General features: G+C 35.6%; 2 protein-coding genes across 4 annotated transcripts in view; one reads left to right on the top strand and one right to left on the bottom strand.

Moving 5' to 3' along the window:
* The window catches only part of acsl1a (acyl-CoA synthetase long chain family member 1a), a 37,512-nt gene extending 35,384 nt beyond the window's left edge, over positions 1-2,128 (top strand). For all 3 annotated transcript variants that reach the window (XM_051901829.1, XM_051901820.1, XM_051901810.1), the window contains exons 19-21: positions 28-129; positions 408-479; positions 1,106-2,128. In XM_051901829.1, coding sequence (XP_051757789.1) covers positions 28-129; positions 408-479; positions 1,106-1,246 — 315 coding nt within the window. In that variant the 3' untranslated portion in view covers positions 1,247-2,128. The remainder of the gene's footprint in view (positions 1-27; positions 130-407; positions 480-1,105) is intronic.
* Positions 2,129-3,324: 1,196 nt separating this feature from the next.
* casp3a (caspase 3, apoptosis-related cysteine peptidase a) lies at positions 3,325-13,126 on the bottom strand. Its single transcript, XM_051903879.1, has 7 exons — positions 12,959-13,126; positions 12,164-12,395; positions 11,654-11,796; positions 7,609-7,737; positions 7,240-7,415; positions 7,022-7,139; positions 3,325-4,624 (listed from the first exon to the last, which is right to left on the bottom strand). Exons 2-7 carry the CDS (start codon positions 12,205-12,207, stop codon positions 4,395-4,397), a joined length of 840 nt encoding a protein of 279 aa, XP_051759839.1. The 5' UTR covers positions 12,208-12,395; positions 12,959-13,126; the 3' UTR covers positions 3,325-4,394.
* Positions 13,127-13,838: the final 712 nt, after the last annotated feature.

The raw sequence follows: 13,838 nt of genomic DNA, 5'->3' as shown, positions 1-13,838 counted from the left end.
GTAAACCCATTCTGTTACTCTTTGCAGGCATGTTTAGTGGGTATTGTGGTTCCTGATCCAGACTTTCTGCCAGGATGGGCAAAGAAAAGAGGCATTGAGGGCTCCTATAGTGAAATGTGCAAACGCAAGGTAAACTACTTAGACAGAAAAAAGACATTTAAAAGCTTTGGATTCAAACTGTTTCATAGTTGATGACAATGTTTCAATTTTCAATTTGTTGTACAGCAGTGGTTTTGCTATCAATCCATATCATCTAAAACATATATTAGAGACAATTTGTCCGTACAAATTAAATTCAATATAAATGGAAAGTATGAAGACTGAGGCCTTGAAATGTTGAATAGGCTGTAATCTTTAAATGGCCTGTGCCAACCTTGATGAAATGACGCCTTATATTGTTTAAACAGGAACTGAAAAATGCCATCCTAGAGGATATCATTCGGCTAGGGAAAGAAGCCGGACTGAAGTCTTTTGAACAGGTGAATTTCAACTGCCATTAATCACATTTTTACACAGTTTATCAGTTATTTTTTTATTGTCAAAATGTAAAAATACTAGCGCAAGGATTTTCATCCAGGGTCCATGAACCCCTTGGGGTGGTCTGTTAACTTAAAAATAACACTTTTTTTTTAAATTTTGAAATTATTCTACATAGCCTATTTCAAAATGTATTTCTAAAAATGGATAATGTGGTTAATTTGTCTGCTAATTATTTAATTTGTTATTAAATAATATTTGTAATGAAATCTTGTTGCTCCTATACAGCATAAAAATACTATTTATTAATATTTAATATTTTATTAATAACATTAATAAACATCATTACATTATGCAAAAGTAGTGTTGACCTAATTTTTAAATTAACCATTTTGTTGTCTGGGAGAATAAAATGAAGTTAAAACATTCTTAAAATAATGTTAAACTCTCTGTTGGACAATATAATAATTATTTATTATTAAGTATTATTGTGTGTGTGTGTGTGTATTTTAGATTAGATTAATATTGTATTAGTAGTAGTAGAATGAATGAATTATATATATATATATATATATATATATATATATATTATTATTATTATTATTTTCTCTAATCTCTGTGTTTGTAGGTGAGAGACATTGCCCTACACATGGAAATGTTCTCTGTTCAGAATGGACTCCTCACACCAACACTGAAAGCAAAGAGAACCGAGCTGAGAAGCCACTTCAGAGAGCAGATTGACCAGCTCTATGCCAAAATCAAAATGTGAACAACTAAGAGACAAATAGACCCCATCTACACTGAAAGTGACTGAACTAGAACACCCTTAAACACGAATGCTTGCAATGTGTTGACGGTTATGAAGGAGGTACTCCAGTTCTGACATGTTGTTGCATCACTCACATGGTGAGAGAGAAGGACCATTGCAGCTGTTGATACTCTTTGGCTCACTAAAGCTTAATTGAAGTACTTCTGTAATTTCTACCACTTGGAGGTGCCACTGTCTCTCAAAAGAGGTGAAGCGAAGCACATACCAGACATTTCAAGAGCCCTGCTATTCATTGGAAAATTCAAGAAAACTGGAAGTGAACCACCCCAATGCCTTAGACCAGTTAATGCCTTGAGTTTCATGATCCAGAACACACGCAAGATCATATAAAACAAAATGACAGGCTGATACTCATATGGCAAAAAGAGCTGACAGGTGTCTGATTTGTAAACCACATGCAGATATTTTTATCAAAACCTATTTAAAAATATAGTGCTTTCCAATAAACTTATGTAAATGGATATTTAACCATGTTTACTATTTAAATGTATGGTCTTTATTGTAAGTCACAGTGCTTTTATGATAAACCGTGTGTTTGACACAGACTAATATTTCCATATCTGAATAAATGAGTTCCACTGAAATTGACAGTAGAATGACATCACAAACTGGTTCTTGTTGACACTCAGATTCCACTAACAGCCCTTTGAAATCTCGTCCATCTCAAATGTGCCTCTCTCCTGGAGATTAAAGCTTGTATATAGGTTATCTATTTATGTTTGTACATCTTTAATGTATTCTGGTTCATGTAAATTGTGCAAAGGTTTATTTGTAGCAAGTGGGTGTTGAAGACAGAAATAAATTGATGGCGTTGACTTTTAATAGTTTTTGAGTTTGTTCATTCTATAACTAGTTCTATTCGTTTTAATATAATTACTAAAGCACAACTACATTTCTTGTTCACAGAAAGGCCAAGAGAGTGGGAATGATTTTAGGGGCTGTTTACACAACACTGTTTTCAACTAAAATGGAAAACTTTTTATGCGTTTTGGTCATTCATTTGCTCAACCACAGCGTTTTGGGGCCCTGCAAATGCAATCTTTTGAAAACAGGTTTCAAAATGCAAGTTTTTATAAAGATAACAATACTGTTATCTTCGTGTAAATTACAAAAACGCAAAATTAGTGAAAACGGTGATGTCATGCGCATGCGTATTAGGCTCATAGTTTTTCTTTACAAGGTGACATCGCCAACTACTGGCCTGCCATGAATACAGCGTTTTTATATCGTTTAAGCAGATCCATGTGAACGGGGATCATTTTGACAATGTTGTCATTAGTACGCAAAAAATGCAAAGGAAAAACGTCAGTTTTTAGTACATTGTTGTCGCAGTGAGAAGAGCAATATTAAGCTTTGCAGATTGAAATTTGTTTTATATATGGACTCAAAGAAAATATGAAATATTAACACTCTACTTTTGAAAAGACAAACAATACTTTTGTGGTAAAAAAAGAGTTGCTGTTTGAAAAGTTTTCCCAATATTTCTTTCATTGGTGCTATTTTATATTTAAAAAAATAATAATTCCATGATTTCAATATAAAGTGTACCATTAAGGACTACTCTATGGCCTGCTACTAAGAGTCCAAGGCCAATGGCTAATTATTTTCACGAATGAAACTGAAAAGGCAATGAGGCAAATGGTTGAATGGATGAGAAACTCCTTTTCTTTAGTTTACATTTCCGTTGTCACTTACTCTTACCTGTGCTTAAGGTGATTGATACACCTGAACAAACTTTCTAAATGCAAACACCCTTCTTGTAATTCAAGAAACTGGTTTCACTGGCAATCAGTGTCCTACACACGACTATGTCGATACTGGAAACAGAAAAACATGTTTTTCGCAACCTATAGAAATATTAAAAATGGTAATAAGAGCCAACAAACACCCACCATAGATGTGATTGCTCTTTGGACAGACATCGCTATAGTTTCTAACCATCAGTTGATTAAAATAACATTTTAAAATGCCTGCTCAATACTGAATCATTTTGAAACACATATTGACCAATCATCCAGTGCACTACAGAGCTGTTTAATTACATACAGAAAAAGCAAATATTCATGATTGTAGAATAAACATAAAAAGTATTTCTTAATGCACGCATACATCAGAAAATCATCACATACACAATGCATGCATGAATTCTACATGAGTGTTTATTTCAGTTGACTGATGCTAATGCTACATGCATGTGCTTATGTTCAGCATCATATTGAATGGACTAATTAAAGAACATTCCAGGTTATATTCAAATGAAGCACTATGGTAGTTGCTGACCATTACCACAAAAATTGTGATGACATTTATGCACTTACAGTGATGGTACTGACAGTTGTTTGCCCCACAGACTTCAACTTTTAGACCAAAATGTACACATTTTTCTGTGACAGAGGACCAGATGTCACTGATACTGTCCACAGCTTAACCTGATTTAACAAAGTGTGTCTATAATGCAGTTATGTCTCCGTGGAAAAGTACACATGACATTTCAGAAGTTTTATCAAAATCTGTTAACATGGTTCAGTAAGAAGTACCTGGAATAGTTCTAATTGTTTTTCTTTGCTTTTCACATTAAAATAGGCACACTGGTTTCCCTTCGATTAAGAGGAATCTCGGATCTCACTATCCGCTTTAACTGATTTAACACCCACCTATGATTCCCATTTCATCAAACTAGTGCAATAACATATTAAAGTTTATCAAGTTTATCCCAACATGACTTGCCACTAGTGATTGTTATTTATTATTATTATTATTATTATTATTATATTTTGATTAGAAAACCAGGTGAATTAGCATAATGGTATATGCTAATGGAAAAAAAGTGAGCACCTACTTTCATAAACAACACATCAAATGCCAAAAATACATTTATAATAACAGTCCCGAGAAAGGGAAATCCCAAACTATGCATGTCCAGCTAATGCTTCTGGTAAATAAGTGGATCTAAAAAAGGTTTTCCTGTGAAAAGTTTCCCTGTGAAAAGAGTGTCTTATACTTTTAAGCTCAACCCATAAATCTATATCCTACACCTGAGACATTTACAGAGAAAAGCTGGAGAAGCTCTAAAAGTTCCCTTGTACCTTTAACCAGTGAAGTACATCTCTTTGGTGAGCATTGAGACAATGCAGGGAATTTGTTTTTTAGCATCAAAGCCAGGCATGTTGGAGGTCGACTCAAAGTCGAGTGCCACTTTATGGTTGACCCTAGTCATTATTTGCATGAGCTCTAGTTCGTTGCCATACTTTGCCATCATTTCACAGAGAGACTGAATGAACCATGAACCGGTCATAGTGTTTCTCCAGGAGTAGTAACCTGACAGAGGAAAGAAATCCATTAGGAAACATTCCAGATTTTCTTCATTTAGAGGCTTTTCTCAGTAAATACTGATATTTGCCTACTTGGGATTCGATTAACCAGCATATCATACAATTAATTATATTAAAATTTCTAATTAAAGTGTTAGTTCACCCAAAAATGAAAATTCTGTCATTAATTATTCACCCTCATGTCGTTCCACACCCATAAGACCTTCATTCATCTTCAGAACACAAATTAAGATATTTTTCATAAAATCCGATGGCTCAGTGAGGCCTGCATTGCCAGCAAGACAGTTAACACTTTCAGATGCCCAGAAAGCTACTAAAGACATATTTAAAACAGTCCATGTGACTACAGTGGTTCACCCTTATGAAGTGACAAGAATACTTTTTGTGCGCCAAAAAAACCCCAAAATAACGACTTTATTCAACAATATCTAGTGATGGGCGATTTCCAAACACCGCTTCATGAAGCTTCGAAACTTTACAAATCTTTTGTTTCGAATCAGTGGTTCGGAGCATGTATCAAACTGCCAAAGTCACGCCCGACAGTGGCCTTGTTTATTGAAATCACATGACTTTGGCGATCCGAACCACTGATTTGAAACAAAAGATTCGAAAAGCTTCATGAAGCAGTGTTTTGAAATCACCCATCACTAGATATTAGGGGTGTAAGGAAATATCGATACACGTGAATATTGCGATATTATGTTTGGCGATACTGTATCGATTCTCAAAAACACTGTATCGATATTTATATTTTTATTTATTTACATCCAAGATTCGTGGCTTTGTGTTCGATTTAAACCACAGATTGTATAAAACCCAACCGCTAGATGGCAGTGTTATCTCAGAATGTAAACTGACGCGGAGCCGGAGAAGCGCAAGGTGAAGGTGCGTGCGTGGCTAGTGTTAGCATTAGCAAACTCAGCTCACAAGGAAACAGAGCTGAAGAGTGGACTCATTTTGGCTTCAGCTATAAAGAAGCCACTGAGGAAGTCATTTTGTTTGCAAAATAGGCCATGTTAAAATCCAAATACTCGGGAAACGCATTGAATCTGAGAGCTCGCTTAACATCCCGACGTCATCCGCGCTGCTGAGAAGCATTTTGATAGAATATGTGATATGTACTGCACGTTTTCCTCTCAGTAACAAAATAAACACACAACAACATTGACAGCGGTGGCAGCAGAAAGAAAGCATCTGATCATAGCTATGTGGATATGGTTGCACCAGCTTTGCAGTTCAGTACTTTAAATAGCACTTTATACAATGGACTGCTTTAAGCAAACAGCTTTACAGCATTAAATATAAAACAAACAGTCATTCAGTCATGGAATGGACTATGCACTTTCTGTTGTTAAATAGTTTAGAAATTAAAAACTGCTATAGCCTACTGTGAACCTTTAAAACATAAAGAGTCCTGCAGTCACTTTACTATTTTCCCTTTACTTAGATGGCACAAAATAGTGATTAGTGATATAAATGCAAATGATACTGTATTGATTAAATAAAATAAAGTTGCTTGTCAGGTTTTATGCATATGGTTGTGTTCTTTATGACCTTTTTTTCTAAAATTAGATCTTTCTAAAAAAAAAGAAAAAAAAAAGAAAGAAATATCGCAATATATCGCCTTTCTTACAATATTGCAATATATCACAATATATCGTATCGTAACCCCTGTATCGTGATACATATTGTATTACCAGATTCTTGGCAATACACAGCCCTACTAGATGTTGTCATAAAGTCATTATTTTGGGGTTTTTTAACGCACAAAAGCATTCTCGTCGCTTAATAATATTAAGGTTGAACCACTATAGTCACATGAACTGTTTTTTTTAATATGTCTTTAGTATCTTTCTGGGCATTAAAAGTGTTAATTGTCTTGCTGGCAATGCAGGCCTCACTGAGCCATCGGATTTTATGAAAAATATCTTAATTTGTTTTCTGAAGATGAACGAAAGTCTTATGGGTGTGGAACGACATGAGGGTGAGTAATTAATGACAGAATTTTCATTTTTGGGTGAACTAACCCTTTAACCGAGAGCCTTAAAAATAATAAGAAATACTATCAGTAGCTTTTCTTTGTGCATGTGCAACTGTAGGCAAGAAAAGTCTTATAAGATCACCAAGACTGCATTTATTTAACAAAAATACAGAAAAAAAGGAATATTGTGCAAATACTACAATTTTAAAAAAGTTTTATATGTTAAACTGCATGCCATCTGATTTAAAGCTTATTTTCAGCAGCTATTACTACAGCATTCAATGTCACATAATGCTTCAGAAATCATTCTAATATGCTGATTTGGTAGTGTACATACATTATGTTTGTGAATGTTTTATCTGATACTCAGAGGAAATGTCTGTGTGCTTTGTGTGTCTGCACCTGGTACTGTAGAGTATGCATAGAGGAAGTCTGCCTCCACAGGGATCCTCACTGGACCATCTGAGATGTTATGGCTGTCAGTCTCCACACCAGGATCCAGGCCTGTACCTCTACAAGCCTAGATAACCAAGAATAGAATGCGAGAACTCTGAGCCAGCTCATTATAAACATCAACCCAGAAAACACACACAAGACGACAGCAGAGATTCAGGATGTACCTGTATGAAGAAAAGTTTAGGCTTTCCCACTAGTGATGGGCAGCGGTCTCCTCTGAACAGGCTAGTTAAGGTCTTTAATTCCACAGAACCATCAGTGCCAAAAAACACCCCCTCATCTCCATGACTGAGCATCACACAAACAAATGAAGCACAGCGACTGTGGTCGTCATGGGCAACTATGAGAGAACAACAAACAGCCATGTTACAATTGGTTACAATTAAAATTGTTTTTTAAAAAAACAGTATCGAATAACATAAAATTTGGGTATTGGCAGCTGATTAATGTGAAATTTAAACAGAGTTCAGAGACAGGATATAAGAATTAATTTAAGGTTTATGCAGACTGAGTGTAATATGAAAACACCGTACCTGCTGTTAAAACCTGATTAATCTGCGCTACTGTCTGGTCATTGTAAACTTTCACAGTGTATCCAAGCTTTCGAAAAACATTCATTACGTTTCCTGCATCTACATCAGTGCCATTGCGTTGGTTCATGCCTGTAGGAGGTGAAGAACAGGTAACCATCACTATTCCATAAAGCAGATAAAAATATAATCACTTTTAAGACTAGGTTTAAGACTAGAGATGCACAATATATTCATAACATATTGATTATTGATATTAGTGAATCGCAGTATGGCCACAATAATTCCACTGTTGGCCAGAAACCTTGTATCTCCATTTTTCATCCTTTTTTTTTTGTTGTTGTTTGTTATTAAATCATTTGTACTGGTCACCCTTTATGTCTGTCTGTGGGTTTTGCAAATATCTAACCAATGGAAAGTATTAAAAAGAGCTTGTGAATAAACCTTGTAACTTTATTGGTTCCTCAAACTGTCAGTAAAACATCATGACTCCACCACGCCTCTATAGAGTGCAACAATGCCCCCTTTTTGAGCTGCACTGGTTCCAGAAGTATTTTTTTCAGTCATTGTTTCCATAGGGATTTTATAATATATTTTTATATATATTATATATATTTATATATATTTTAAAATAGTCTTTGTTAAAGAGTTTTTGATTCTGAATGGTCAATAGCTGTGTTTTCTTCACGATAAAACACGGCTATGACTACGCTTCACCCAACGGATCTGTGTATCACTACACAACACCCTTAGCAACCACTCTTAGCAACGTAAATTGTTTGTTCTCAGTTGATATTGTTCATTGAAGCTTACTGTATTATGTATAAGAGTATTGTGAGAAAGAGATTGATTGAGCGAGTTTATTACCTGCATTCAGATTTAGCATTTTTTTAGCATCTGAGTATACTGTGATTTTTCCCTCCCAGCCTTTACTCAACCGTCCCAGAGCGACACCCCATAAGCACCACACTCACTAATGCTATTACTAATGCTGATCTAATCTACATGTAATTGAGAGCATTCTGAAAGACTGCTTATGTGTGTGTTATCAACATGTCAATTTATTACAAGCAACACAAGACTTTAACAGCCAATGACATTTACAGCTGGAGAGACTGGACTGATTTTCTACTGTTTATTGTCAATCACCATCTAACTCAGCCAGTTTAGATCTTCATTTAGCCTTAGATGTTATATGAATATGGTCCCTGGAGCATAGGTTTTATCAGCTGGCAATTTCCAATGCACATTTAAAGGTAATGATATACGGGGCAACTTTTTGACCAATGTTGCCGAGCAATGTTGCTTAGACACTTTCCCATTGAGAATGGGCAACAAATTTCGATCTAAAGTTTCCCAATAGAAATTTGTTGCCCATTCTTAATGGGAAAGTGCCCAAGCAACATTGCTCAAAAAGTTGCCCCGTGTATCATCACCTTAGTCCAAGTTGCAACTTTTATTAACAGTATTGGAAAGATGAGGCTTATCAGTATGTCACAATATCACACTGTTTGGACTTTGTTTTCTGTTTTGCACCATTTCCTGCCAGTCTGTCGCAATAGTTGTGCATTTCGATTCACAAGCTTGCAATTTGATCTCAGTTATTTTGATATATCAGGTACAGTACATGGCAAATTTTCTCAAGAAAAAAAAAAAAAAATCTCAACAAATGCTGTAAAATATACATGGGAATCAGTTGGTAACCTACTACGGTAATATTGAAGGTTAAAAGGAATTGATTAGTATACAAACTTAAATTACACAAGGAAATTTGTATGAAATTTTATAAGGAAATTTTTATATTAAGAAAATAATAATAGTTATAATAGGCCTACTAACTTTAAAATTATTTCTATTCCCATTTGTTTTTTGAAATATAAACATTTAAATGGTGGCTGTCAATTTGAATCTGACGTATTTATTCAAACATTATAAAGGCTACCGAAGTACATTAAAAATTATAATTAATATTTAATATGGTGCATATATTTAGCTAAATGCGCCTCTCTAGAGTTAATTTTTCTAGCTGACTAACGAGTTTATGGTCACTGAACATGTTTGTTCTGAGGTAAATGTGACGTCACGTGACATTGTTAATCTTTCCACGGTTGAAATGCTGATTGAGCGATTACACGAGACATGATACGGATTTCGCTAAGTTGTACTGTATCTTTCAACATACCTTCAGATGTTCATTAATGTTTATTTCGCGCTGTAACTGGTATTAAAGAGCAGGAGAGGATCAGTTCACTGCGCTTCAGGCTGCCACTTCTCTTGAACTGAGCTGCGCTACATCAATCGGTCACACTACATTAAAGAGCGCCAAAACGATATTTATGTTTATTTATTTCGTAGTAAAATGGGCAGAATTTAAAATATGAGACGTTGTTTCATGTCAAAAGCAACAAAGCACAAAGCTTATTGCGATTTATTGGATAGTTATATATTTATTGGATAGGTATGTGGAAATCCTTGACCTTTCCTAGTGGGTATACGGTGTATACCTGCGTATCACGTAGACTACACCACTGGTTAAGGGGTTTTCCCGTGACTGACAGCGCTAGTCAAAGCATTTGTCAGTTGCGTCTTGTTCCGTGTTCACAACAATTCAGTCTTTTCAATGTAAAAGTCTTTGCTACTGACACACTCATAAAGACAGTCTTTGCCGCCATCTAATGGCATAATGATGTAACTTCTGTTGCTGTTCACGGTCAGGGACTATTTTTTCAGGCGGAAGAAAGGCTTTTAGTGAAAGTTTACTTCATGAAAGTTGCACTGATACATATTTTTGGCTTTAATATTTGTATTGTGTGGTAACCGTTTTATAAAAGCAATAAGGTAGGCTTATTGCTTACATAAGCCATGAACCAAGCCAACCATCTACAAGGTGAATCACAACACTACAAACTTTGAAGCAAAAGTTCTTGAAAATCGGACAAAAAGATAAAAAGACAAGACTGACAATGACTTACTGGTTTTAGTGGGGGGAAAGAACTACAATCCCATGAATCATTGCGAATAGCATAATTAAATTAAAAATCACAGAGAAATATAAAACTACTCATTTACAAATGTTTATTATATGTATAAAAACAATATATTTTAAGTTTATTGCAAAATATCCATTTTATATATATATATACACACACACACACACACATATTTTGGTATTTTGAGAGCGACTCAATTACGTCATTCGCAGTGCTTCATGGGGGTAGGCAGAGCTAAAGAGTTATTTTGGAGCATTTTTTTTTTTTTGACACTGATTAGTGGGTAATTTTCTGTACAGCATCATGGGTAATGTATTTTTCACCAGGAATTCCACTGTTGATGGTTGACGGGTTCAGCAAAAGCAAATACCATGGATTAACAACCTTGTAGCTCACAGTAGTTATCGTTCAAAATCAATTTCCTTATGGAGAAAATGAATGGAGTTTTTACTTTTGAACCACTCTATTGTGATTTCATTGCTGCACACAGTTTGGACCCTCTCTGCTTGCTTGCAATGCAAGGGTAAATAAAGAACTGGTTCTGTGACTTTGAGTAAGTATAGCATAGCTAAAGTTAACTTTATAACCTGTAAGTTGATGAAAACAAAAGCGATGTTGCTCCTAACTCCATTTGAGCTTGATTCTGGTAAAATGTTAAAAATATGACATGTGCAAGTGTTTGACCACATATAAAGCCACAATATCAACTTTGACAGCAGTGTTTAATTGTGTAAAAAATATGGTCTTTTTTTCCTTTTCCTGAAAAGTAGTGTTTTTGGAGGTACGAGGTTTATGCCTGACAGCAACAAAAAGTATGAAAGTATGTAAGACAGATATTCATTTGGGGTTCTTGTAAGGATTACACTTACATATTCTGTATCATCAGTCATAACTTTAATATAAAAAATAAAGAACTAAATTTGTTCGCCAATCCGTTCATAAGGAACAAAGATGAAAAGGTAAATGCATTTCAACTATGAGTTTGATGAGCATTCAAATTGACAACTTTCATAAAAACAAGACGACCGACACCTTCAACAACACAAAACAAGTGTTACCTGTCGTGCGATCAAAGTTTTTGTTGTTGATGATGATGCAGTGCCCAATGTTGGGGTAGTTTAGGCTGTATCTGAAGACATGTGACTGAGGCTTAGCATCCACCTGCATGGGCTGCAGTCCAGATGCCCCATCAGTACCAGCACTGGACAAACAGATTACATGCATGCATAAATTAGATTAAAGTTTACTGCAGTTAATATAAATGTAATAAATATTAAATGAGACAAGGCAAACTGGCACAGATTTATATTATATTTATTCAGCAGTAACCATAATGTTCATGGAAATTAATGGATTAAACATAATAATAATAAATTAATAATAAACATTAAATACATCCCTTCACGTAATTAGGCCTAAATGCTAAAATAAACAAGCAAAAACAAATCAGTCTATATATTTAAACACTATAGCAACCAAAAAAGCAAGTGTTAGGGAATTCAATACTGTTTTTGAACTGTCAATCACTTCTGAAAGCTGCATAGAAACAGTAGTCAAGATAACCTTACACTGTTGTATCCCCGCGCCGCGCGTCCACGCAGTCTCCGTTCATCTCCAAACGTTTAACGATCACTCTTAAAGATAAAAAAAGGTTTCTTCTTCACCAGGAAAAGCTGTTATAAGCGTAACTGGAGGCGTAAAACGCGTTATAACGGGCTCTCAGCAGAAAGACCACTGCACTCTCATGCCGGATGTAATTTCTTTGTTGTTTGTTGACTCGCACGACCAGCCAATGGGAAGCTGCAAAGAAAAAAAAAAAAGAAAAAAATAGAAATAAGGCGTGGGACGGTGTACTTTATTAACAATTTATACATGCAAAATGCAGCGTCTGCAAATCAGCTAGGAAGCAAGGTCAAATACATTAACATAATGGCTGTGTGTCAAAACCTAGCGAGCTGTCTTCCTAGACAGCGTGTTTTGAGTGTTACAAACGTGCAGGTTCACAAAGCGCCAAATTACGCGATCAAGGTGTGGAGGTTTTAAGACACAGACATTGTAAAGAAGGTCAAGTGTCGCTTGCCCTGCTAATGCATAAAAAACAAAAATACATTTGAGAAATAATAAATCACGGCAAAGAATGATTGTCTATTAAATTAACTACTCTAATGCACAAGTAAATCCACGATTTTAATGTAATGCAGTGAGTCTATTTAATATGTGTAATAATAATAATACAATTATCCGTCCGTATGCATGGCATTTCTTTGTCTGCTTTTGTGCGTGTAAACGGGTAACAAGTAAAGATTGACAAAAACACAACGCCTACAACATTAATGTTGGGAAACAATACAGTAGATCCTTACCAAATATCGGAGAATGTCCTGTAATTGACAGCTTATAATGAATAAAATTCCGACGACAAAGCGGTTACTCCGCATCCAGGAAGTGTGCTCATGCTACACCTCTATCTCTACGGGATTGGTGGAACTACACTACCGCGAAGCCCTTGCGCTTGGCTATTGCGCTACAATACCGCCCTCTGCTGGATAGATGGCTTCTATACACACACATTCTGCCACATGAACAGGAGCCTCTGAGGTAAGAGCCAGCTAGTGATGGGACGCTTGATACCGGGGCTCCGATGCTCCGACGCAGTTTTCAAAGCACTATTGTATCACACACTGCTTGTATCGAACATAGAGGTATCGAAATGACAATACCACGTGATTGATGACGTTTGAAGCTTCAAACGTCATGCAGTATCGGAAAGTCAGGAGGGCTGGTTTGAAAAAATTGGCGCTTCACCTGATGCATAAAAGGAAAATGAATTTAATCATGTTTTATTACTGGGGTCTCAGAGACCCCGAACAGAACATAAGGGTTAAACAGCTCACCCAAAATATTTTTTCAACTACTCCAGTCAATTATGATCACATCATTGTATATTTTATATTATTTACCCTTTTAATATGTATCCGTTGACCAGGCTACACATGACACGAGTTGTGGTCTCATTGTCACAAATTAATTTAGATGACATTAGATCAGATTAGATAGAAGAACTGTATGATCCAAGACAAGAGTGATTGATTCCGTGTGTCACAGACTTCCGAAGCTTTGCCTGGTCACGTGGTTTTTCAAACCGTATCTGCTCCCGGATTTGTTAGATATGGTGTAATGGTGTTCGAGTAATGAACCGTTTTTCGACAACAATTTGATGAAAGCCTCAAACGCTTCAGAAAG

This window comes from Ctenopharyngodon idella, chromosome 1 (assembly GCF_019924925.1).
Source record: "Ctenopharyngodon idella isolate HZGC_01 chromosome 1, HZGC01, whole genome shotgun sequence".
Lineage (NCBI taxonomy): Eukaryota > Metazoa > Chordata > Actinopteri > Cypriniformes > Xenocyprididae > Ctenopharyngodon > Ctenopharyngodon idella.
The sequence above is the reverse complement of the archived record's forward strand: the minus strand, read 5'-3'. Positions and strand labels throughout refer to the sequence as shown.

Excerpts from the sequence above, each read along its gene's own strand:
- casp3a (XM_051903879.1), bottom strand. The coding sequence starts at position 12,207 with ATGAACGGAGACTGCGTGGACGCGCGGCGCGGGGATACAACAGT. Across the intron at positions 7,738-11,653 it reads AAACTTTGATCGCACGACAG|GCATGAACCAACGCAATGGC; the intron begins GTAACACTTGTT and ends CACCTCCTACAG. Across the intron at positions 7,140-7,239 it reads CTAAACTTTTCTTCATACAG|GCTTGTAGAGGTACAGGCCT; the intron begins GTACATCCTGAA and ends TTGGTTATCTAG.